Source organism: Anser cygnoides, chromosome 3 (genome assembly GCF_040182565.1).
Source record: "Anser cygnoides isolate HZ-2024a breed goose chromosome 3, Taihu_goose_T2T_genome, whole genome shotgun sequence".
NCBI classification, from domain to species: domain Eukaryota; kingdom Metazoa; phylum Chordata; class Aves; order Anseriformes; family Anatidae; genus Anser; species Anser cygnoides.
In genome coordinates this window covers 2232738-2259430 of record NC_089875.1, presented here as the reverse complement: position 1 = coordinate 2259430, position 26693 = coordinate 2232738, and the positions used below count along the sequence as shown (strand labels likewise).

Here is a 26693-nt window from a genome sequence, read left to right as displayed (position 1 = left end):
TACACCACAAAATATGCAGTTGAGTTTTCCACCAGCTAAAAAGTACTAGAACCGCTACTGGTCTTATTCTTCCTGCATCAGACAAGACTTACAGGAGGTTTTGTTGTTGTCTGTTTTGGTGCTTTTTGTTTCATTTTTCTTTTTTAAGTGAAACTACATTTTACATTAAGTATTGCTTGGAGTATCTTATATATGCTGCTCAACAGAGCTCAATAGAGGCAGCACATTTGAGGAGTTTGTCATCCAGTGGTGAAATTATTTAGGTTGTGGTTAAATTCCAGTGGTGGGTCTTTACAGCACAAAACCTGAAGTTGTTCTCAGTGTGCGAAGCGGGCTGCAAAATACAAAGCACAACTTCCAAGCAAACAACAGAACTCTTCCCTATTGACAGACGGAAGAAAAAGAGTACTGTATAACTAAGACACCCAAAATTTCATGGTATTTACTTAGGAACTTATGCCTATCTTTTGTCTGTAGTGGGAGAGAAGTAGTTGAGGAAAGTTTGATATGAAAATATGATCAAATGTCTTTGACTTCAGCAGGTCCTTCTGGAAAAGGAAAATCTCCATTCTAGCAACTTCTTGTGGGAGAGTTCAGCAACAGCATGACTGATCAGAAACTGACATTAAATCCACTGAAGTTACAAATCCATTCCAAACCAGAGAGTGGATGGTACTTTGCCAAACAGGTAGGAGGCACAATGACTTACAGTGTACCACAGTGAAAAGCTGCACCCCACTCCTGACCAGTGCCCTTTTTCATTAGGCAATCTTTCGCAACATGAAGGCCCAAAGACTTAAAGCACACAAGATCTTCAGATTAACAGTGATTAACAGTGAGACCAGACAAGTTATAATTCCTGAAAGGGATTCTTTACCCTCTGTGCAGAGCAAGACCTCCCAGCAACAATAATGACTGCACATAGAACAGTTGTTGTTTCATAACTCCTTTTTCTTCAAGGAAGAGGATGATGCAGGGAAGCTAGATCTTTTAATTATTCCTTCAATGACTGTTTTATACTAAATGCAAACACCAAGTATTCAGCAACTGAATCTATCCCTTCTAGCATCAGGGTGAAAGGATGAAAACAAGGATGTTGAAACACTTTGGATTCAGAACCTGAACCTACTTTATGGGAACAAAACAAGGAGACCCCATTCAGAGAGAGAATAACTTCACTTTTCTATTGAAAGCAGCAGAGCAGGACTGAAATTTCACCCACCACCAAAGAGGAACTGAGGACATTTTTTAGTCCAGTGCTGCAGACACCGTATCTGAAGATTACAATTGTAAAAAAAAAAAGTTGAAAAAAAAAAGTTGTATCCAATGACAATCAAAACACTGACAGACAGGCACAGTTGATAGACCAGGTGCTTTGAACCTTAAGAGCATCTCCAAAACCAGTTTTGCCATGTTTAAAGTAGTAAAAATTGTCATAGCTATAAAAATATAGGTGGTATTCTACATTAGCACCAAATGAGTTCCTCAAGTTCTTAGATGCACTTCTGAATTTCCATGACAAAAAATCACATCCTGTGCCAGAGTTAATTGGCACACAGGATTAACTTCCTCCTGTTTCTCAAATTGAAACTACAAACCACACAGGCCTTGATACATGCTCCTGAGAAAGTCCCTGCATGGAACTGAGGCATGCAGTAAAGAATCACACAAGCACAGTGATCAGAAAAAGAGAGAATATTACTTACCACAGTGTGGTCTCATTTCCTCAGCTGAGGGGATCTTTAAGCATTCATTTGCATGAATTCATGTGATCATGCTGCATCACATTTTTTCTTGAAAACTCCAGCAACTTCTTTTTTCACACAGATGATGGCACTGCAAATTAAAACAGATTATATGAGAACTGAGAATGCGTGTGGCAATCAAAGCTATAGAAAAACACACAGCTAAAACGGACACAATTTACTGTATGATACTACAGAGTTTGTTAATGCAACTCTTTTATTCCTCCACGATGACAGAAAGAGTTAACACATGTAGAACTCCATACCACATTAATTTAACTCCCCACAACACGAACTGGTATGCTAAAAGGTGTTCTATATGACAGTAACATCTACTTTGATTAGTTTTGAAAGAGTCATGTGACTTACTGGTATTTAAATGTTGTCCCCAACTCATTAAGGGATCAACAAGCAAGCAATTCCCCAGTTTTCTCTCTGCTACAAGAGAAAGAAGGAAATTGAGACATTTGGGTATTGTTTCAGTTCAGACTATTGCTTCACTACTAAATTATCAGTCTGTTTGTTATTTAAGTCATCACCTTCAGAAATTGTACTGGCCAGAATATGAATCAGTCAGACAGTGATAAAAACAGGTACCACTTTAAGATAATTCAAGTGATTGTTTTCACAAGATTGAAGTTATGTTCATTAATAGTTCATTAAAATCCTGTGCAGGCCAGTATCTGCTTCCTAATCAGTTACTGCAGGAAGATAACACCTTCACAACACAGACCAGTGTATGTACATCCCTAGAACAAAAGCAACAACTCTTTACACCCATGAGAGACAAGTACACCAGTGAAAAATCAAATAGTGTACTCGTGTTTGCAACATTTACCTCCACTTGCTGTGAGGAGTCTGCTCACTGTTCTTATCAGAGTTCCCCTGAACAAATGTCCCTACCCACTCCCCTCAAAAAAACAGAACAACTACAAAAAAAAGCAAAAGTCAATTATACCAAGCCCAGATACAGCTTGATGCCATCAAGAAATCTTATCAACTGCTAGACAAATAAGATGACCATATTAAATTATAATGCCAACAGTATAGTCTCTAGAAAAAAATGTAAGCTTTTAGTCTCAGCCATCCTTGCAAATAGTTTCCATATATTTGTTCTGCAGAGAGCTATCTGATACAGTGATATAATCATAGGCAGAGGGGCAACTATGCAGAAAGCATTTTTGTCCCCAGCTTATCCTAGCCAGCAGCACAAATAAGTTTAGGAAATCAGAAGATCACTCTTTAAAATCCAGTTAGGATTAAAGGAAAAAAAATTACATGCAGTGATTTTCAAACTGTGACTTCAACTGCTCATGAGCCGTTAATTACCACTAAGAGCTCAAAGGGATACCTAAAGAAATAATCCTACTCTCAGGACATTTAATTCCACAACACCTTGGGCAGCAAGATGCACAGATCAGAAATACTCAGTGTTTTAGTAAGCACACGTGCTCAAGACAACGTCACATACAGGGCAGGTCTAGCAATTTGAAACCTACTGTCCTGCAGTGCTGCAAAATGACCCAACAGGTTACCAAAAAGCACCCTTAACCCACAGCTTCCCAAAGATTCTGTGGCCCTCACCTTTCTCCTGGTTTTAAGGCAAGTCCCCTTCTTCATTTTCTAGGTAAAGAGAACAGTGTTCCCCTGTGTCTCCAACCCTTTTATTTGGTCATTTTTTTCTACTGTACCTTACTTGATCTGAGAAGTATTATCTTCCTCTCCTCCCAAATCTCAGCAATTTATATACGCTCTCACAAATATGCCAGAAAATAAGGGCAGACTCCTTTTGATTTCTTTCAACTGAAAAGACAGATGTAGGTGTAAGAGAAATACAGCAAGAGAGCTACTTTATCTTTCCATCTATTTGTCAGTTCCAGTCAGTATTATATCTTTAGACTTGCTTATTATTCTATCCATTATTACAAATGGAATGAGATGAATAAATATGGTGCATCAGTTTTACAGACTTAACAATTCAGGATCTGCAGCACTGGGGCAATTCAAACATGCTGAGAAAGGGTAGTTTTTATTTCTCTCTAAATAGCCTTCCTCTTTTGCTGATAAAATATAGCCCTCCCCCCAAACCCTGGTAGCTCAAAGTATTTTCCCTCCAAGTCAGGTCATAAAAGGTAGCTTCCCTTTTTACCTTCTAGATCATTAAAGGAGAATAAGAAATTATTTTAAAACAAAACAAAACACCACTGGAGCCAATAAGAATACGCAGATGCTTAAAAATGGCATATTTTCAAGCTTTACTGCACTGTCCCAAGAGTTCACCTGCTTTGCTGGGAAAAGCTGCTTATGGCCTTTTAAGGGTCAGGACAGAAGATTATTTAATTAGGTGGCAGTCCTAACCCTGGGTTAGCAGAGAGAGGAATGCTCCATACAAAATACATCCTGTGACATCTGCAAGTAAGGAATATTTTTACGAAGACCAGCACGAGGCAAGACAAAGGATATGCTCAAACAATCAAAGATACATATATTATTATTTTTTTTTCAAACTTAGATAGATGAGGCACCACAAACAGCACTTTAAAAGCATGCTATGAAAAGAACTGCAGCTAGAGTCCAGTCATATAAGAAGGGGTATGGAAATTGTTATCCAGACCAAATTGTTCTCCAGGTCAAGCACTATGCAAACCACATCAATACTGTTTACGACACTGAAGAACCTAAACAGGTACAGAATTAACTTACTTCTTTATTTATCTGAAACTAAAACAGCTTTCCATCCCATGGAAATACATCTTATCCTAGTTTGAGTGGTTGTAATTATTCTGCAAAGGAGCTTTATTAGAAGCCAGAAAGTGAGAAAATACAGCATTGCCTGGAACTTACTCTAAAAATACATTTGAATATTGCTATTTGCAAGAATGCATTATGTTGTCTGCGTTTCTGAATAGTAAAGTGTTAAATGCAAGTCACGGCTTTCTATGGATTCTTAGCTACACACTAACAAATGCCATCTTGCATTTTTAACATCTTTTAGAAGCCAGATATAAAAGAAAAGTAATTTTGACATGTCAAGACAACAGGAAAAAAAAAGAATTAAAAATTAATTAGCATGTCTTTGTACTGCATCTAGAGGTTCAAAATTGCTAGCAACAACCTAACTGCATAGCAAGATAAAAATTATATTTTCATAAGCTTTTGGCTGTCTCTACTCAAAACCTAAAAAGGTAACAATTAAGGTATTGTATTCCTCATCTCTGTTTTAGCCCCATTACTGTATGCAATAAAAATTCTAGTCATTTCCAACTTCAGTTAGCTGATTTTACTCCATATTTGCATCTGCTAGATAAGGCCGCACTGACAGAGATGTAAGCAGTAAGGTTGTTTGACACCAGAATTTATTTTTCTTTTGGAGTTCTTAAACTTTTATTATTATTACTTTTGTCTAGCTTTCCATAAAAATCTAAGAAATGTTTATTTTAAGACATCCTAGCAACGAGATTTTTTTTTTTCCCCGGGAGAATGGTTGTCCTACACACCTTTATCTGTCTGAGGAGAGGCAGGAACTTCCCTGCCTGGATCAGACCATTTCACACTGTGCAACCTCTCACTGCAGCAAGGCTCAGGTTCTTATCACCAAGGCCTTTTCTCTGGTTTTCCTATTAACTTAAAGCTTACAAGTTATGCACTACTGTTTGTTTTGCTTTCTTTTGGTGCAAATTACTTTGTGTTTGAAGCCATTTAGTTTTACTTATTGCCATGTTCTTCATTTCCTCATCTTTGCTATGTTTTTCTCTGCAATCTCCCTAGCTTACTCTTTATTCTTTTTTATTCTTTTATTTATTATTTATTAAGCTTCTAGAACAGGCTTTTGTACAGGAGATTCCCTGTTCCTCTTAGTATTTACGCATCAGCATTTCAAGATTCTAGGTTTGTCCAGGAACTTTTAAGGTAATGTTTGCTAGCCTTAGACCAGCTCAAACTCTCACAAACACGGCAAGAGTGATGAGACAGTCAGTTCCTTTTCCATAAAGCTAAAGAAAGAGGAAATTACTATTTTAGACTGGGAAGCTCATGCTCAGCTATGGTCCAAATAAATTAGCCTGGTTTTAAAGTAATAATCCAGTTTCCCCTTTCCCCACAAATACGGTTGCCATTCACCTTGAACTTGGCAAGATTGATTTGTCTTTCCCTGGCAAGGCATTTGGTTATCGTGAGCCAAATATCAAATGCCTGAAAAATAACATCAACATGGTACTGAATCTACTCTTTGGCAATATTAACGCAGTAATATTTTATATGTAATTATTATTTTCACATCACCACTTCATTTGTCACAGTGCTATGCACTGTTATGGTGCTCCAAAATAAACATTCAACACAGTGAGCCAGAGAGAAGAGCAAAAAGCAGCAATAAGAATGTAAAATCCTCCCATCCTTATTTGCTATTTTATATTACCCTTCACAGAGATTTTTAAAGGCATCCTCTGGCCTACTTGAAACTTTACAATATGGATAGATCATTCCCTGTGGGTCAGCCTTACTTACACAAGTAGTTACATTGCCCTAAATCTTGCCTCAAAGGTGTTATTAAACCTCTATCTTTTATCTTAGTTTGCATTCAACATTATCAGACATTTTATTTTGTAAATTATCCAGGATACAAAGCCTAACTACTGGTAAGGAAACCACAGATAGATATGTAAACACTTAAGAATTACCTCATCAAAGTGCATCTCTGTTAATTTGGTCTCAGTACATATTAGTCTTACAGAAACACAATTCCCTAAAAATCTGTTAAATACTGAGCACCTCTCGCAACGTTTACACTAAAACCTGAGGAGAGCAACAGCCAGAACACGAGGAGGCCCCAGTCAGGAAGGCCTACCTGAGGCTACGTCCCTGCCTGCTTTTCTATGGAGAGGAGTACCACAAGGAAGAAAGCTAGGGCAGTGAGGGCCCTGGCAAGGAGGTTTACACAGCAGCTGATGGGGACGAGCCTCCATAGAGGTGCGTTATGTTGGTACAAAGAGAAACTGCGAGGCCTTACAGAGCACCTGATCAAACAGACAGGGCCGCTCCCTGAGCGAGGGGCCTCATGGAGCACACTCAAGCCCATCCTGTGGCAACACCCGAAGTACAAGGCTTCGTGCGAGCCCCTTCCTTGAAGTACAGCAACCTTTCACTTGGACTCCCCGCTACCAGCTTCTCCCCCATAATCATTTACATATGCGTGCATATATATAAACTTCATTTTATTTTATTTGCGGGGAGGGGGATGAACCCAGCGTACCGCACCACCCCCACCTCCCCGCCCCTCAGCCCGGCCGCCATTTTGTGCTCCCCTCCCGCCGCGGCCGCCATGTCGGCGCCCCGCCCCGTTCCGCGCTCCCCGGCGCGGTGCCCGGATGTGGGAGGTGCCGCCCCCGCCGCCGAGCCTCAGCGCCGCTCGCCCCCGCCCTCGCTCTCCCTCCTCTCCTCTCCCTGCGCCGCTGTTGCGGGTCAGCGCCAGCTACTGCCGCAGTGAGGGGGCAGCGGGAGCCGGCAGCGGGCCCGGCGGCGACGCCGAACAGGCTGACAGCGAGGCCGGGGCTCGGTGGATTCGCGACCGCGGGGGGGGAAGCGCCTGACGCCCAGCCGCCGCCATGGTGAGGAGCCGAGCCCCCCGCTCCCGCCCCGACGGAATATTCCAGGCTGCGTGTGAGGAGGGCGGCGGTCGGGGTGGGGGAGAGAGGGGGGGGAAAGGGGGCGACGGCGGCCGCTGCCCTGCCTCCGAGCCGGCTCCTCCGCCCCCGAGCCATCCACGTCCTCCGCCGGGCTTCCCCCTTCCTCCCCTCCCTCCTTCCCTCCCTCCTTCCCCGGGGGCGGGCGCGGCCCCCCCGCCGCCGCCCACAGCCGCCGCCGCCTCGCCCCCGCTGCGCCCCGGCTGGGGCTCAGCCCTTCCCTCGGCCCCCCTCAGCCCTGGGGTCCCTCTCCCCTTCGCTTCAGGGTCCCCCACCATCACCCCGGGGTCTCCCCTCAGCCCCTGGGGTGCTGTGGGGCTGGTTTTGCAGTCCCCCAAGCCGCCCCCGTTGCTGCAGCGGCGTTTTTCTCCTCATGTGCAGGGCGGAAAGCTCCAACGCACGTAGCCCATGGCAGGAGACGGGCACTTTATAATGTACACGGGGCTTTTTAGCTTTAAATGCGGTAGGCAGTGGTGTTCGGAGCCTGCGGGTGAGGGAAATGTGGGATGTCCCGGTGTGTGTGTGTTGAGCTGCTCTGCTGTTTTTTTATTATTATTATTAATCACGACGATTTAAATTTCCCTTTTACTGCCGTAAAATTAATCCAGAGATACAGTATGGAGTCCTGTAGTATTTTACGTCGACACTAGGGGTGTCTCCTGCTTGCCACCACTGCCAAGAAATCAACGCCCTTTTTTAATAAACATCTATCCTAGCCTAAATTATCCGGTACCCTGGCTTCAGGAAGGCTCTGGCAATATTTTGGGTTTTTATAACTGGAGAAATACAGATGGTTTAAGCTTTTCCATTCTGAACTCTTAAAGAGCAAAGCCAGCTGTTTATCACCATTTCATATGAGACCTCACAGGGCCTAGGAGCCAGAAATGGGTTTCCTTTTGTTTTTAAGCAGGGGATTGCAGTCTCTGCTTTAAAAAATAAAGTTGTAGCCAAAACTGAGGTGGCATACTCTTTGAATGTACACTTCAATGTCTTTTAGATGTACATTTGAATAAATATTTTGAAATATGCAGAGGTTGGGCTTCTTTTCAGTTGTGGACTAAAGCAATGTATTTAACAAATACCTTTACACACACTTAGAATAATATGAGGCCGAGAAAAGAAGGTTTGTATTTTGAGAGCAAGAATCAGTGAGATTGAGCGTTGGAAAAAAAGTTATGATTAGAAATTATGCCATAGTTGCAGTAATGCTAGTACTGCTGTGAATATACAGATGAACGGTGATCATGTTCCACACAACGGTTGGGTTCATACTGCAATTAGTTGGGTCTTTCGTAAAAATTTTGCTCTCAAAGACTTGTCTGATGAGACATGCCGACATGCATAAAAGGAAAGAAAATGTTGCTCAATGGTGATGTCCATGTGTGTATTGGTGACCTGTAATGAAACTAACTTTCATATATCATTAATTTCATTTTTTTTTCCTCTGTTCTGCCTCAGCTGAAGCTGCATTAGCATCTCTTGCTGGTATAGCCATGCTGGTTATTACTTTGACTTCTTGAACAGTGTTTCTATATGATCAATTACCACATGTAAATACAGATGCGTGAAAAAGGTGTTCTGAATATTATCTCCACCAGTAAAGGTGTTTCTTTGCTACAGTAAGCAATAACAACAAGTGGAAGGTTTTGACCAGAGCTGTATCAGTACATTGTTTCTAATAGCATCTGATCTTAGGTGCCTTGTAAAAAATCATGTTCTTCCTACTGTTGTTACCTGTGGATGTTTGCACTGAAGGAGTTCACTTTTAATGATGAAATAGAGTAGATCTTGTTTCAACTGTTAATTACAATAGAGCAGCCCTTTTTGCAGTTCGGAGTAACTTTTCTTTTGTGTTCTTGCGGCACCAGGGAGCTGACAGTTACAGTGAAGAACAAGAGGTGAACATATTGTTGTGTTCATAGTAGGTAGCTTAAGATAAACACCTAGTAAGTAAAAGAACATAGCTCTGGATGTTTTGGGATAGCCAGTTCTAAAATAACCTATCAAGCAGAGAGCATAATATGATGCATTATGTAATCCTAGAAGTAATACAGATGAGCTGTTTCTGTCAGAGTTGGCTTAGAAAATACTACTCATAGCAAAACTTACTAGAAAAAGGTAAATAGCGCAGATGTTAATAAACAATCTTGGATTTGGATAAATGTTTTGTTGGGACCGTCTGTATTCTGGTAGGTCCTCGTTCATATCTAGCTCTCGAGCTTTATACTTGTAGGACAGAAAAGACAGAAATGTACTGAAGTCACCCAAACCATGTTACATAATGCACACATCTTTTTAGCAAGCCGAGAGAGTCTTTGGGAAATTGAGGAGACCAGTTTAAATTTGGACACTGCTGGTGCTAGACTCTTCTTAGTTGTGACTCACTTGAGTAGTGGTGCTTCTGGCACTTGAGCATTTTCTCCAGATGAAGCGATTCATTCAGAGGCTGATCTAGAACAGGGTTTTTAATTTATGGAATCCAAGAACCACCAAAAGTTTTTTCTCTGAAATGAAACAAAAATACACCAGAAGACCAAGTTGAGTCTTTCTTTACTACTTATCAGCAAAGGTACTAAATAAGTTCTTGAAGAAAAAACTAGCTACTCTGCTGCCAAATCGCAATTTGACTTCTATTATTACAAGCATTTGGATAGTCATTTTAGTTTTGTAATCGTTCTGTCTGTGCCTGAGTGCAGACATGGATGGTAGGAACAGAGAGGCCATCAAGCAATCCCTCTATTGTGTTGGACTTGCTGGTGGTCTACTACCACAGGTAGAATAATCTAGGATTCAAGATGGGAAGCTCACATGTAGGTCTTAAGAAAAAATTATGTGGTAGGCTTATTTAAGCCACTTTGCTTAACAAAGGAATTTGTTGTGGCAGTAAATAAGTGTTCAGGGGCTTCCTTTTGAGGCTAATTTGAATATTTGAGTTTACTTAGCTTTGTGATCTGCTAAGGAAGAGACTGTTGATTGAGGAGGAAAGACTTTTAAAAATAATTATAATATTCCAGTGGAATCAAAGTGGAATTCTGTCTTTATATGGTGCAAGGTGCAAACTTTAAATCTAAGATTTAAATCTTTAACTCTTCCGTAGGAGGGAAAATGGAGTAGTTTAAGGGAAAATGATGTGTGATGGGCATGCCTCAGGAACTTTATTCATCTTCTAAGGTACCAGAGCTAGCACTAACGCTTTAAGGGAGTGAGATGAATAACATATAAATTAGGATTTTTTATTGGTATGTTAAAGACGGGGCTGCCTTTTGCCCATTGGTGTTGCAAGAAAAAGCAGCGTCAGTAATCTGGTATTTCTAGGGAAACAAGGCAGATGTGTGTTTTAATGCTAAACTGTTCTTCAGTCTGCTTCTGCCTCATCGTTTCTCTCATTTTTGTGTGTCATGTAGACATGCAAAAAGTTGCTGAGGTGTAGTCAGACTAAGAAATACTTACGAATTTTTGTTGATGTAATAATATATGCTGTTAAGAAAAAATGAATCTAGCAGTGAAGGTTTTGCAGTTTTCCTCTAGCTGGGTGTTATATCAGTGCCTATCTGGCAGCATCATAGAGGAATTTTTTTAGCTGTAGGTACGCTTTATGGTGTTCTGCTACCATAATTCATAAGTTGCGTGAGATTTCTCAACATTACTTTGATTTCCCTGCTAGTAAAATAATTCCTTTCCCTCCCTTTTTTACTGCCTGTGATTCTTTAAATTTTGTTGAAGAAAAATGTATCGTTTCCTAAAATGTAAGTCTGAATGGTGATTTGACTGAGCATGAAGTTATTAAGACCTTGGTTTAGTTATAGGAAATGGTGACCAAAAGTTGTGTTCGTGGAAGAACTTATTTTTTTTGTAATTTGAGCTAATGTATGATTTCTTGAAAGCCATTTGCTCTTGATTTCCTTGCCCCTTCTCTTTCTCCCTGCTCTGGGTAGTATCTTTTGTAAATTGCTAATCGGGGGAAAAATTACACTGCACTATTATTTGTTGTTTAGCAGCCAATTCATTTAGCAACACGTCTCCCTATTTTTCCATCCTTTCTTTCATCTGGCTTACATTTTTCTTCCTCTTCTCCTAAACTTGATTATTGCTGTGTGTTCCTTACAGAAGGACCACAGAGGCAAAGGGAGTTGTTTGTTCCCATGCTTCCTACATGCTCGTTCTTTCCCAGAATCATCAGCAGAAATAGGGAAGGTGCTACTGTGCAAAGGCCTTGTCACGATCAAACTCCTCTGCTTCTGGAGGAGCAAGTACTGGAAGGGATGGGGGAGTAAAGATTGGAGTGATGGGAAAGGGATGAGAAGAGGCATGGGTCTACATCAGAAGAGAGGAGGGGAAAAGTGCTTGCGCTTAAAGGGTAAGCAACTGGAACCTTCTGTGCAGGGTATCGCAAGAAAATAAGTATCTTGTTGTACTTGCATGTAAGTCTGTTAATTAAAACAGAAAAAAGTTGGAACTCCTTACCTCTGGAAACTGTAAGAATTTTATTGGCTGACTTGATTATATAAATTACTTACACGTGTTCTTTCTTTCCCAAAGACCGTAAGAGCTTATCTTGCAGCGCTGTCACGAAGCTGGTAAATATTGCCCTTGTTCTACAAATGCAAAAGGTTGAGGTAATAGCAGGGTAATAACTTATCCAAGGCCCTTTTTGTTATTTAGAAGTTAACAGTAATATGTGATCTGGGAAGTGGATAATGTGTTTGTAGTTCTGAAAAAAATGCTAAGTCTAAATCAAATGAACTGCTCAGAATTTGAGGTCTTGGGGCTGGTGGATTAGTTTGCATGCAGTCCCGAAGAATCTTGCAGTACACTGTCCATTTAGTTTAAGGCATTTGATGGTACACAGTACCTGAAACTTCGGTCATACACTTAAAGTGTCTTTGTAACATTGTGTTAGCCATTTTCTTTTAGAGATTAGACCTGGAAATGTACCTTTTATATCCAGTGGAAGCTATTCAGTTGCCTAGATGTCGATGGCGTAAAGTAATCTTAACACCAGCCGTTCGAGAAAAGATCTGCTGCAAAGATTACTTTGCTGTGGTGAATGAAGAGGGACAGACTTGGATATGGACCAGCATCTTTTAATCTGGCATAGATAGATATTTTAGTATACGAGTTCAAGTATTCTGGGGGCATTTTCACTGATGTTTCCTTGGATTAGTTCTCAGTGAGCTTAAATGACTAGACATTCACGATTTCATAATGATTTAAGTACAGGCTAGAAGCATTATATACTGCTGTGACATACAATGTAACTAGATTATTTTGGTCACCATGTGAAACCTTATTTCCTTAGTAATGCTGAATATCAAGATAAGTTTAACCAGAGTTAAACTGTGGCTTGTCTTCCTGTTCAGATGTTATATACAAGTTGAATGGCAAAAGTCTGTGCAGTGTTTTTTTAGAGTGGGAGGTGGAGGGGGTGTTTGGGTCTTTTTAAGAATAAAACCCACATCTTTCAAGTGAAGTCATTTTGGGGGTGAAAGCTCTTTTAAGCAAATCGGGAAAAATAATGGTGGCATTTTAAGTAGCTTTCAAAATGCATAACTAGAAAATTTTAGTTTGGTGCCTAACCTTATTAGGCCTCTTGCACATACAGAAAGGCTATAAAAATGTTTCATGTTGCTTTTAGATTATACCTAGCAGAGCCACAAGCACATTTTTTATTATAACTGCTTGGGAAAACTGCATAGGTGGTGCAAAAGAGGCTGGAGACTGTATCTGGCTTGCTTGTGATTTCACAATCAGTTGAGCCTGCTATTGATACTCTATTCCACAAGTAGTGAGCAGCCCCCAGTTATAGAAATAATAATTCTTACCTATGTTAAGAAGTCTCAGAAGTCATTTAGATGCTTTGGATTAAAGAACAGCATTGCTCAGGAAGTGCCAATAAAAATCTTGGCTTCCAAGCTGTAAACAGGTTATGGCAGCTAATACTCAGGTGAATATTTGTGAAGTCTGTGTTGATGGACATTCTAAAGCAAACTGTTAAGGCAAAGAACCGGAACTCCCCCAGTAAGCTGATATTGTGTCTATTTTAAAAAGCTTATGTAGTCAGCTTGAAGTTCACAAGCACTTTAGATCATTTCCTACTTTAACTAACTTAGGCATTAACAAATGTCTTCCCACTTTTTTAGCTAAAGAACTTAAGGGAGAGTTTGGGGGAGCATGAGGATGGAAGGGGCGAACGGGTGGGATGGGGGATAGGAAAACAGATAGAAAGCCCAGAAATGAAAACCAGGGATAATGTGTTTCTGGAAAGAAACCAGTCTACTGGAAAAGTGGAATTCAGCTGTGATTTGCACAAGAATATGATCTTAGTTCCCCAGCTTTTAAAGATGATCCTTTCTTCCTTCAATATGTCTATGACAAATACAGAGGCTTCTTACTGTTTATTTTAAGTAGCTGGAAACCTTGGGAAAGAAAACCTCTGCTACAGTATTCGTACCTTTTCTGTCTTCTTATAGGTCTTCTCATATGTCCTCTTGTGAACAGCTTCTCTGCATATATCAGGTATTTTGTTTTCTTCATAATAGGTAGTAAAAGCCAGATCAACTGTTGTTTCACTGCTGACCGCATAGGTTCTGGATAGCATCACTGAAGCTGAAACAAGTCACCTGAATTCCCTCAGTTCAATGATACTGTGGTTAGCAGAGAGAACTTCAAAAGGAACATTTTGGAAACAAATTCCACAGGGTTGAAACAAACTCCATGATACAACTTCAGACCCATGAATTTACAAAGAAGAACTATTCGTGCTTGGTAGGCATGATGACTGAACAGCTTTTTCAGTGTTGTAATGAAACTTTCAGTGTGTAATGATGTTCCCTTGGGGAACTTTAATTCAGTATTGGGCCACTGCCTAACAAGCTTAACACCTTGGTGTCTGAGCAGTAATGCGTCAGTTTTGTTGGTAATGCTGGAAGGACACTTTGCAGATTTCACAGATCAAAGCTTGATTATATGTAGTCTGTTAACTTTTAAACAGCAAAAAGAAAAAATCCATGTGAATTAAATAGACTTGATTTCTATAATTGTCTTCAGTTGATTATACTGGCACTCCAGTCACTGTATTAGACGGGTATCTGATAAAAATCTGTTCCTTATATGGATTAGGGTTTATAGTGCCAGCAGTTTTCCCTGCTTGGGAAGGCAAAGTATTTTACTCAGAACACAAAGTTTGATTCTTTTAGTAATGAAACTGATTAAAGCATTCGCGTGGGGGGGGTGTTATATTTCATACAGTGTATTGAAAAATCAGGTTAATGACAAAAGTGATTTGTAAAACTTGAAAGTTTAGTAAGTTAAATCTTCTGTAGTCATGAACATTAGAGTGCAGTTCTGATGTTAAAACTGAGTTGCTGGAGCTCAGCTGTGAACAGTTTTCTTTTGAGAGGCCTGAGTTAGCTAGAAGGTGGTCAGATTCCCTTTACTGATGAGAAAACAAAAGGTCATGTGAGTAAAAGGGACTAAAATTGACAGGATGTAGCCGATGATGTTTTTAAGATGTAGGTGTTGTATATAATGACAGCGCTGGATTGTTCTCTAGTAGGGGGCAGAGCACTTAAAGGTTGTAGGAGAATTTGGAAGAGTTGGTCTGAGCAAGGGATTTTTAGCAGTGGTTTTATTCTGGGTTCTTTCTCAAGGGTATTGTTTAACATCTGTGCTGTTGTTTGTTTTGTAAAGTCAATTAATCCATGTTTCCCAACATCTCTCAAACAGCACTGAAAACACTCATTTTAAAATTAGAAGTGTTTTATCACATGCCTCCATTAAGGTTTGCAAGCAGTAAACTTCAGAAAGCATAGCCTTTGAAGAGAGAAGATGGGAAGCAGCAGAAACACAGTAGCTTGTGGTTCTGTGGGTAAATTGTGTATGCGTGCACAGTTGTGTCAGTCTTCGGGGGATGGATGCAATTATTTGTACTGTGCTTTGGACTAGGATGACTAGATTCTTGATTGTGAGCCTCCAGAGCAACTGGTAATTATTACTGGAAGTCACTGGGGCTCTGCAGGGGTGCGTCTACTTGGCTTATTTTGGGAGACTGTGGACCCTATAAATAGCAGTAAATTTTTAATGCCGCTTTGTGCGTACTTTCATGTTTGCTTTTATGTGCGTTTACAACTTAATGTTTACAACTCTTTTTTTTGAGACAGCTGTTTTTAATCTTACTGCTAGTCACAACAATTAATGGGCTTTGATTTCTGAGAGGTTGAAGGAATCTTTTTTCACCGGGTGCTATGAATCTTTACAAAAATGCAAGCAAAAGTAAGTTAGATTTGTGGATAATTCTCCAAACATCTGACATATCCATCATTGTTTATAAACTACTGAAACTGGGTTTAAACTCTCATTCAATCTGTTGAGTACCCTCATTTTATTAGCTTGTATTAAAGGTGCTAGATGTCTGTATTTGCTACTGAATGGTAAATATTTGCATATCCTTGCATAAAAATGTGTAACAAGTCAGTCACTGCCCTGAGGAACGTAACCTTAAATATTCCTTTTCATTGTGCTCAAATATTGTATCACATAAGTAACTACTGAATGGATATCACCTCTCCATTATGATATGAAAAAATCATTATTTAATCCATCATTCGGGTAATACAAAGAAAACTGTGTCAGGCTTTGAAATGTTCCTTAGCTGCGAAAACCTTAATTGAAAGCAGTGTGGTATTTTTGTGTCTTACTATTTTTCAGTTTGCATTCCTTTGATCTGAAAGACTAATAATCATAATTGTAAGACTTTGGAAATTTGCAGTGCATCTCTTTCAGAAAATAAATTCTTAATTTGCTGGAGCAGCAGTGCTAGAAATTCTGCAGATTCCCTTAGAAGGTGAGATGGTAATGCCCCCGAAGACCTATTTAATGTTTTGTTAAATTCTTGTTATTTTAATTATACTGGTTTTGATCCCTCTGTATTGGATCACTGTCTTGGTAGGGCCTGTTTTCAAACCATGACTCATCTTTATTCTTTACTGAATTAATTCTTCATGCATCCGTGAGTGTCATAAACCAAACCAGAGCTTGTTAAAATGTCTCAGTATCTGACAGCTGTAAGTTCTGATGAAGTTATTTTCTTTTTGGAAAGAAGAGATAAGTATTAAGATGAGTTTTAACTATTAGAGACAGGAATACCGGAATACAATCTTTTTCAGATTTTTTGTGTGTGCAGCTGTTCCTCTTCAGCACAGTCTGGTTCTCCTTTGGTTTGCACATCTTGCCCAATTCTGTGTCTTTGCCTCCTTGATTGTTTTCTTGTCAGTTCATGAATCAAATCCTGTGTCTTTTCTGTTCTCAGATGCATGTCCTTCACTCAGTTCTTCGTAATGTTCTTCAGCCCTTTTTGTGACAGATCGTGAAGGACATTTTATTAGTTGTCTACTTTCCTTTATCTTTTTTGATGTGCTCTTTCCATTTTCTCTCTCTCCTTCTGGCCAGCCACAAGACTCTCATCTCGTTTCAAACTCAGACTTCCATTTTTCACTCTAAGTGGTATCAAACTCTTTCTAAGCTGCTTAAACAAGAAGGAAGGCTGATGACAGCATCTATTTATGCAGCTTGTTCCTGTGTGCGTTCACTGCCATTGATTAAGTACTGTGCATTGACCTGTGTGACTTTCTTGAAACTTTTAAGTTCTTGTGGCATAGCCTTTGTGAATTGATGATTCTCTCAAATTCACACTTAAACCTCCCTGCTCAAGGACACTTGCCTCTGTTAAACTGTTACTAGGCTGTCCTATGCTATAGAGTTGCATCAGCTTTCTTTTTCTTCTAGGCCCTCTCTGATCAATTTCAAAATATCTATGCAACTGGCCCCATAGCCTTAACTTTTGCAGTCAACACATTACTGAATAAACTGTTGAAATCTAAAAACTTAGTGATCTGTTCATAGACAGAGATACCTTGGTCATGTTGTTTTTGAGTATTTCTAACCTATTTCCTTGAATAGGGAGTTATATTAAATGGTAATACAAAGTAGAACCTTAAATACCAAGCAGTATGCTATTGCAAGATGTAGTATAATGTTATTTTTGTTTATGTTATAGAATGTATCTTTGTTATTTCTTTTTGCTCTCCAAATACAACTTGCAGCAGTACAGGAATCTGTTATGTCTAAACCACATGAAAAAAATGAAGCCTTTACAGCTGATCTTCTGATACCAGTATCCCGTCTTCACTTGCACAGTTCAGATAAGTTTATGGCAAGGGAACTTTGTTTTGGGAACAAATAAGTTAATTTATATGTTTGTCTGCTGTCAGAGGGTAACATGCTCCACTTGATTTCCAGCTAGGTTCTCATCTTTCATATTTGCCTCAGTCTAATATGTACCTCAGATATATCTGATTAGTCACAAGCAGGCCTGTAGCCTTTTCTTGCCAAAGTTAGGAAGATTTGTTTTCTCTCCTGGGAGTTCTCTGACTGCTACAGCTCACTCTCTGCTTTTGGAAAATCCTCTGCAAATAGAAGTATTATTACTCCTTCCTAATGCTTGTAGCTTTGAGTATTAGTGAAACTGATCTAATGATTAGCAGTTTTCTTGCTGCATGTTTAGAGTTATGGCTTTGTGTTGATATCTGACTTTGGTACAAGCAAACTAAGGTAGTTCAGAAACTTCAGAAGACTGGACCACCGTTAACTTTGCTCGCTTTTTTTGTATTTGTATTGTCACAAGTCATATTTTTAAGAGGTAGAATTCTTGGTTCTACAGATACTGAAAATGCTTAGCTATAACTTTTTCAAAATTATTCTAAAAATTTTAAATTTCCAAGCATAGTAACAAATAACAGTGATTTCCACAACATACTAGAGCATGTTTAAAAACAATTCAGAGGATAAAAACCTACTTGTACAGCTCTCATTGATCCAGTGACAAGAGAGTTTGGTTGGAAGTACTATAGGTAATATAACATTTTAAAGGTGTGTTTTTTTTACTATTTCTGGTAAATTTGGAGGGAGGTATTGAAATACCAATTAACTTGGCCGAGTTTTTGCTCAGATGGTTCTTGAGGAGCTGTTTGCTAAAGCTCCCTGGCTTTTTCTTGTTTTTATAGTACCTGGAAGTGCTGAGAATTAAACTGGCGTAATTGAAAGCAGCCTCATGAGAGCATCTCTATAAAGCAAATTATAGTTCAATATGGCTTTAGGTCAAATTAATATCTTTATAAAAAGTAATTCTTCTGTTCCTATTTTTCTATGTAGGTCAGCCAGTGATTAATTCTCAGTTTTGTTGGACCACTCTTTTATGGCTTTGAGTTGGAGAGGAAGTCTCGAATGCTGACAGTTTTCTGGGAGGTTACTTTGGACAAAAACTTTTGTCTCCAGATTGTTACAGAGAAAGGGAGACACTGAAAGAGCTTTAAGTACCTACTAAATATTTTACCTGCAAAACAGGTGTTTTGACTCTTCAGTTTTGTTTCATCATTTGACAGACTGTAAGATGCTAGATAATAGCTTAAGTGTGATCTGGTTTTTATTACTAGTCAAAACTGTGTGACTTCTCTCCTAGTCTGTCCAGTTTTTCAGCGATACTCGCATACTTTGGCCTAATGTTGAATCAAGTTTTGTTTCCTTTGCTGTACAGGTTACTTAATTTTTCCAAATCGGAAGTTGTTATTCTATCACAAGTGCATGCAATTTACTGTTTGCAGTTTCTTGGTTTTCCTATGTTCATAATCACCAATGAAGAGAAAACAGTCTTTTTTATAAGTCAAAGCTTTAAAGCAAAGAAGATTATAAATCACTATTAATAGCCAATTTATATCCACTAATTTCCCTAAGAACAAGATCAATGTGCTATGCTTTGTTTTTTTGTTATATATTATCCTATTAAGTATAAGTTGTACTTGGCTTTGGAAGGGATTTTTTGACATATTTGGTGCCTTACTGTCATTTCTTCACCCTTAACTGTGAAAATCCAATGATACTTCAGTCACTTGTGATCTTCAGTCGTGTTTTTTGCTTTCTCCCATGATGTTAATTACAAGCTTCTGCCAACTTAAAAAAAAAAAAAAGTCTTCCCTGAGATGCTCTATAAAACTCTTCAACACAACTTTGTTATTCATGAAGATCTATGTAGTTTTCAAACATGTAATTGATACATCTGTTTCCTTGTAGGCTTCTCTGTGTGTTTTACCAGGCTTTGTACTTGGATTACAACTTTTCTGGTATGGCAGTGGGGTCTTGCTTTTGTTTTCCCTGGCATGTAGCACAAGGTATCCTTGTGTAAGGGCAGTGTCTTAGGGTGGGTTGGTGGGGCAACTTTCTTGTGTTTAAGTCCCTAAAGAAGGCTGCTGTGGTCTCTTTAGCTATGGTTATTGAGTAAACTTCAGTGAAGAGCCTTATGTGTTTGTTTCCTGTGTTTTTGTGATAGCATTCCTAAATGGAAAGGATTGTTAGCACAGTTATCTATCACTAGTTTTTTTTTTCTGACTCTGATCATTTCTTCTATCTTCTAGAGTGGGGTGCTGTTTTGGTGCTGTCTTTTTTGGACCCTCTCTCAAGATGTTATGGTGAATGTGTCTGAAAGAGTGGTTAAAGCCAGGTTTTGGTATGTGGGTATATATCCTCATCCAGAGTATCAGTTTGGAATACAACCACTTAACAATTTTTGGACAGTGCAAAGCTGATTTATTTTGTGGTTTGAAAACAGAAGTTGTAACTTGTGAAAAATCGTTAATGTTTTTGAGAGCACATCTGGCTTGCCACTAGCAATTGCCTCTGTTTGCCAAAAGTTTTCAAGCCTCCTAGTGGCTTGTATTGTGGTCACTTGGGGAGAACCAGGGACAACATGCCAAGCTCTTCTGGATCTGTGGCTTGAACTTGAGTGCCTGGAAGGTCTCTGCTGTTCCCAGCTACAGCAGTAAACCTTGTAAGAAGTTTTATGGGTGCAACCAATATGTTAATGTAATCAGAGCAATTAAATTGGCATCTCATAAACTTTTTATGCCTTATCCAGAAGCTATGGAGGACCAACCTGTCTTACTCCAAAGATTTCCTAATGTGAACTCTTAATTGCATCAGAACTTTGATGTAGCAATGACAGAACCTTATTGTTCCCCTACAAAAGGTTGAGTTGCTTCAGCATCTTTCTGGGAAAATGTCCTGTCTTTGTCTTTTGGAGGATTCAGTATTTATGTACTGAAAATTACAGGCTTTTGAGAATTTTCAAGACTGATGCAAGCTTTAGAAATGCTAACTCTGCAGTGATTGCGAAGCAGACTGGGTTGTTGCCTTTAAAGAGTAGTAGCTGGAAACTGAGCTATGAGAAAATTTCACTTTTGGCATGAAGTTACCACTTGTGTTCCTGTCAGTGTGTTTCTCTCAAGCTTCATTTACAGGTTGTGATACTTAGGTATGTTTCTGCAATGACAGATCTTGTTGTTTTGTATGGGAGTTTGATTACTCATGCATATTGGGGTTTCAACTTCAAATAACAAGGATTATTTGTTACTTTTCTTAATGTATGGTACAATCTTGCCTCTGCCTTACCTTGTTTTAAAAACAGCAGCATGTTTGAATCCAGTGCTGCTAATCATCTCCCTGCCAGACATCTTACAAATGCTTACAGGGGGTTCTTCAAGTAGACCAGAAAACTTAAACACGTCAAAGATACAACAGTTGAGTTATATTAAGTTTAAAGCAACCCGGTTACCTTTTTAGGTTTTTATGTCTATATCAAACCTGCATAAGAATACTTGTGGGGGTAGACACAAACCCAGTGTATTATTGATGCTGACTGTACCCTCAGACCTGATGGATTATTTTTACCTCCAGGCTTAGGAAAAGGACTTTGCAGTAGAACTGTTCTGTCACTGATTGTGCGTTCTGCATAAGTGGTTTTGTGAACTGTTCTCTGGCATTTCTGCTGAGTCTTTATGAATTGGTATGTCTTAGGTGACAGGGTTTTTTCTTGGAGACACCTTTAGATTATCTGCAGATGAGTGTGGTGTGTGCATGTATAGATATTATTTTACCTTCAAGATCATGAAAGCTTAGATTTTTTTTGAAAGCTGTGAAGTTGTAATTATATTTAGATTTTAAAAGCCGCGATGTTTATATGAATATAAATCGTAGTCCCTGCTATAACTGGACAGATTTTTGATTGCTTTTTTGGTCCTGAACGCTTCAAATTCAAAGAGGAAAAAACCCACTTGTTTTAAATTTTAAAATATATATACTTTATTTTTTCTATCTTCCCTTTGACACTAATAAAGTAAAAGGGCATATTAAAGGTTGAACTTCTTTAACTCTGCTCTTGATTCTTTCAGTTTTCCTGTCTGGTAGAGGTTTTGGCAACAGCATCTCTCTCTAATATCGGGTTCGCTTCTTGCTTCATTGGTCTAGGGCTTCCCTGTGATATCCTAGAATAGCTACTTGCCTGTGATGGCCTTAAGCCATTAATATCTCATTTTGGAGGAGACCCCTGGACAGCGTAGGATTTAAAGCATAGCAGAAGTGACTGGCCAACTGCCAGCCAGAGGACAAGTGGCTTCCCTTGAAATGACTGGCAGAGCTTGAGCACAGCCACGGCTGGTGGTGACTGAGGAGTAACCTGTGGCCTTATCCTGAGACCTGTGCCATCTTCCTGGCCTGCTGCACCTTGGAATGAGGGGGTGTGTGGTGGAACCTGATGTACAAGCAAGAGGACAATCTTCTAAAGAAACATCACCTGATTTATCGTGAACAAATTAAAAAAATGTGTCCGAAATAAGTTTTTCATAATACTACTTATTTTTTAAATGCGTCCAAGTGAACTAACACACCTCATTTGCATTCGTACAAAGAACAACAATGCCAGAATACTGTAACAGCTTTAACCTGACTTGATCCCTACAGTAATCCCAAATCCAGCAATCCCCTTTGCCTTGGTTCATTATCTCTGATGTCTGCAATTTAAATGCCATGTTCAAGAATTAGGTATTAATCTTTTTTGAATTCCTTTGGTACTGAAGGTCACTGAGTGTTTTCTTTAGAGGCAGGATTAATGAATTCTGGCTGTTTTGTAGATAACACATTTAAAAGCTGAAATCTTCTTCCAAAGGTAAGTTGAAACAAGCTGCATTTTTTTCCTAGTAGTGCCCTTTTTTGACTGCAAAATGCTCCTGAGATTTTCTTGATGTTTGCTGTTGATGAGTGCTCAGATGAGATGCTGAGTTAGCAACAGCTGTGAGACCTGTCCCTTGGAACTTCATAATTATTTCATTTGTATTAAGGTGATTAAAAACTGAGAGCAGAAAGTTCAGAGGTTTATCAGAATTCAAACAGCTAAACTGAAAGTGTTGAGTGAAGTAATACCACAGCTACAAGGAATGATGGTTATGCTTGTCAGTGGGTATTTGAGAGGTCACAGTTGATGCTGTAGTCTCAGAGTGGAGTCTAGCAAATGCAAGAGAATATTCATTTTTCTTATCCCAAATGAAATGCCTCCATTTTTTCTCTTTTAGATTCAGTGTGTGTGTGGTGGTGGTGGGGGGGGGAAATGTTACATTCTAAGGCATTTAACAAGTCAGTTCTTATCTCGGCCGTTAAGAACATACTTAACAATTTTTTCAACTATTGTAGAATCAATATTTGGAGAATATTTCTGTTGTTTAAGTAGAAAGTAGAGGAGAACACATTAGCAGTACCTTGGCAAATTTAGAGTTGAAAAATATGTACTTTTTTGCATTAAGATGCGAGCATTATGTGAAAGCAGTTTTCAGTTTGTTTTTCTTTATTGTGGGATGCATTTGGTGTAGTGTCCTCAACATGAGAAGCTTCAAGAACTTGGGTTGTAGCTGAGTCAAAGAAATAAGAATCATTAGAGAAATTCCTAAATAAAATAAATTTTTGTACTAGAACAAATAGCCTTTCTGTAACTTCCATTTCTCATGCAATTTTCCTAATAGGCAGCAGTCATAGTTGGGAAAGCAAATGCATCCCAAAAGCACTTGTTGGAGGAACTTAAAAGCAAATGACTATTGAAGTCTGGTTTATGTTTTTTAACGCTTAGGGAACATCCTAAAACTTGATTGGTTTTAAATCCGTTCCTTATCTCTGTATCCCTAGGAAACTTTTCCTTTTATGACTTTTCATAGGAACTGCTCAGTACCGAGAATTTTGGTCAATACATAACTTCATAGTTTATTTCTGTAGATGTAAGTTCTGTATACTTTATTTCTGGTTTACTAAAGAATAAGAAACAAATGATGGATGCTAGTCTGTTTAAAAAAAAAAAAAAGCTTGCTAACAAAACCTTGCAAAATCTTTTTGGTAAAGACTACATTCTGTTTCTTCCATGACTGATACCATTCTGTGAATTCAACATTGATGGTAACTCCAGGTGTTCAGCTTTTGTTAATAATCATTATTTTTTTTAATTGAAATTTTACCCAGAGGAGAGCAGAAAAGCACAACTCTTAAGTATCAGATGAATGCAGTCCTTTACTGTCACATTTGAGGTCTGTGCTACTTACTGGGTACCAATACTGTTGCTTTTATGATTTTCTTTCTTGCCTTTTTTTCCCCTCCCTAAGTTTATTTTCTGTAATTCCTTGCTTGTCTGGATACCCTGTAAGAATTCCTTGCTTGTACTTCCTTGCTGCTTAATCCCTTCTGTTGCTCCTGTGGATAAACTAAATGCTCACACCAACATGTAACATGGAGGCCGGATCTGACAGTCCAAATGCCAGAAGAGAAATGAGATTGTTGCCAACTCCCACGTGCTATATTGGACTTCTGGACAGAGAAGACGATGACCATGAAATATGCGGAGGGACTCTTCCACAGCTTTGAGCACAAAAATGAGAGGTGTAAGCAGAGCTGAGGCTCTGAAAATACCAATTCTTTTGAAGGTTCCGTGAATCATGTTCTGAGTTGGGTTCAGCTTGGAAGTAATGCATCCTGAACTTCTGTCATACTGTTTTAGTTCCATGAGTAGAGGGGCAAGGAAATGAGTTGCCCCTCAAAAGAGTAACAGGATTTGTGGATGGCCTGGAAAAATAACGTAGGATTGCCAGTGCAGTACCACTAGGTGATACCTCATTTTGGAAACTTATTGGGGCAGGTGTCAGGCATTTTTATGCGTTTAATTCTTTCTGTAGCTCAGAATCTCAGGAATGAGGTTGAGAATTTGGAGTAAACAGTGAAACTCACTGCTCTTGAGTTGCTCCAACTTTTACGTGTCTTTTTAAGCCATCTGATTTCTTGTCTTCACTTAATTCTTTTGCATCACAACATCTAACTCAAAATTATTGCTTTAAAAGGACCTCGGGTAGATTTATTCTTTCAATATTCTTGGAGAAGTGCTAGAGAGCTTCTAATTCTGAGGTAGTGTTAGGGCTCTGCCTGGGGGACTTCTATGGAAAGCAAGTACGTTACTTTTATATGAAGCAAGTACTGTGTAGCAGCGACCAAGTTATGTTAAATGTTAATGTCTACATTTTGGCAGTTAGTCTGCCCTATTATCAGCTCTTAATTTTAGTCATTGTTTTCCAGTAACTATGCTGTGATATCCCAATTTTAAGTAGATTTTTTTACTCTTAATGGCTGCAATGAAAAAGCCACCTTAAAAGGTGGCTTAATTACCAAACACGAATGCTGAATTTGCTGGCAGTCTTATCTGTGACATCATCTTTACGAGTTTGCTTGTGATAATCAGTAAGATCTTTTTCTTGACCTGTTGGTCTTTCTGGTATTACAGGCTCCTCTCAGGCTAAGACAACTTCTATATGTTGAGTAACTTGTTTAAAAACAAAACCAAAAAAAACCCTCATCCATTGAATTTAACCAAAAAGTATATTCTATTAGGTGATGTTCTTGCTGCTTTTTCCAGTTGTACCTTATTCCTGCTTGTCTTGTTCTAAGCCATACTTGCTGATTTGTTGGGGTGTCTACAGAAACTTTGGGCGTGTCTTTCCTCTGTGCTCTGGTAAGCTCCTTGTAGGTTTTCATTGCTCTCATAAGTCACATATGAAATATACAAATTATAAAAGGTGAGATCTTGCATGCTTTTCTGATCATGAATTCAGATACTTGAATATTAATGTGTCTTGAAGTCTCTAGGGCTTTGTCTGAAACTTTTTTTAATATATGTTTAAACCACTGTGGATGTATGGCATGTTTTTTTCAGGCAAAAGTTTTTGCGGTCTTGATAAGAAACACCATCTGTCTTAAATTAGCTTGCCAACTTGCCTGTTAGTTGTTAATGGAGAATACAGTGCCAATCTATATGACAGCCAAAACTCAAGTAACATGTTAAATAATGGTCATTTAAAAAAACAAAACAAAACAAAAAAAAGAACCACTCTTCACCAAGCTGGCAATTCTTCATTGTTAAAGCTTGGAAAACAGCAATATATGGAAGATGATCTTGGAGGAGGAAAAATTCTCTATAACAGGTGGTAATTTTCATTAATCGTTAATTTAGGTGGTATGGAGAATAAGGAGGAAGAGGTAGAGAAGCACTTTGCTTGTTTGTGAAGGAGGAATAGTTTTTTTTAAATGCTGACTACAAGCCTCTGCAGTCTCACTGTGCCTGTTCCTCTTCACTTGTAGTAGTAAGTGATGGAGAACAGCTTTTTGTGTAATTTGATAATTGAAATTAATTATCTTGATTAAGCCCTAGTTCTGACTCCCAGGTGGTGTGGCTTGGTTAACTGTTGCATTTGCAGGCTGTATTTTTCCTTGTGAAAAATTCTAGTTAGTAATTTAGAAGATGCAGGAGCAAATGAAGTTCACCATATAGCAGTGTTGACAAGACCTCATGATGTACCTGTGCATTAAAAAAAATGCAGGAACACGTTGCTGTGGGAGACTTTGGTACTTAGGTGTAACAGTCAACTGCAGTATCAAGGCAGTTGGCATGTTTTAAGGCCATTCACAGCAAGGATGAGCTATTGCACTTGTACTTTGCTGAAGAAATAGCAGATCTCAGACAGCTACTCCTATGCATGTACTTAACTAACCTTGAAGAAACCATTCTCGACATTTCATTGAATTCATTCTCGACATTTCAGTGAATTCATTCGTTGTCTGGCTGTGGAAACAGAAGCTTTGAAACAACCTGGCTTCTCACCTCTTGCAGGTGTTTGTACTGGTAGGCACTCATGCTTTACTTTTTGAGGACTTTTTTTTTTTTAGGACTGGCTTGCTGGCATTTAAAATACATTTAATCTGCTTTTATAAAAGCAGAAAAGTATTTGAAGGCTGACACTTAACCCCCTGAACATTTGACAAAAAGATGTGCAGACAAGTTGCATACAAACAGGTCTAGAAATGT

The 26693-nt window shown here is 39.0% G+C and overlaps 2 protein-coding genes across 6 annotated transcripts in view; one reads left to right on the top strand and one right to left on the bottom strand.

Moving 5' to 3' along the window:
• PLEK (pleckstrin) overlaps positions 1-7073 on the bottom strand; it is a 59266-nt gene extending 52193 nt beyond the window's left edge. For 3 of the 4 annotated variants that reach the window (XM_066993400.1, XM_048060999.2, XM_048061002.2), the window contains exons 1-3: positions 3437-7073; positions 2115-2183; positions 1707-1836 (exon numbers count right to left, since the gene is read on the bottom strand). The gene's annotated coding sequence lies outside the window, so the exon portion shown is untranslated. The remainder of the gene's footprint in view (positions 1-1706; positions 1837-2114; positions 2184-3436) is intronic. The other variant, XM_066993401.1, reaches the window with a different exon arrangement.
• A 39-nt stretch (positions 7074-7112) lies between these two features.
• PPP3R1 (protein phosphatase 3 regulatory subunit B, alpha) overlaps positions 7113-26693 on the top strand; it is a 38057-nt gene continuing 18476 nt past the window's right edge. The window contains exon 1 of one of the 2 annotated variants that reach the window (XM_048061016.2): positions 7113-7351. In XM_048061016.2, the coding sequence (XP_047916973.1) occupies positions 7349-7351 (3 nt within the window). In that variant the 5' untranslated portion in view covers positions 7113-7348. Of the gene's footprint in view, positions 7352-14125; positions 14192-26693 lie in introns of those variants that run through there. The other variant, XM_048061015.1, reaches the window with a different exon arrangement.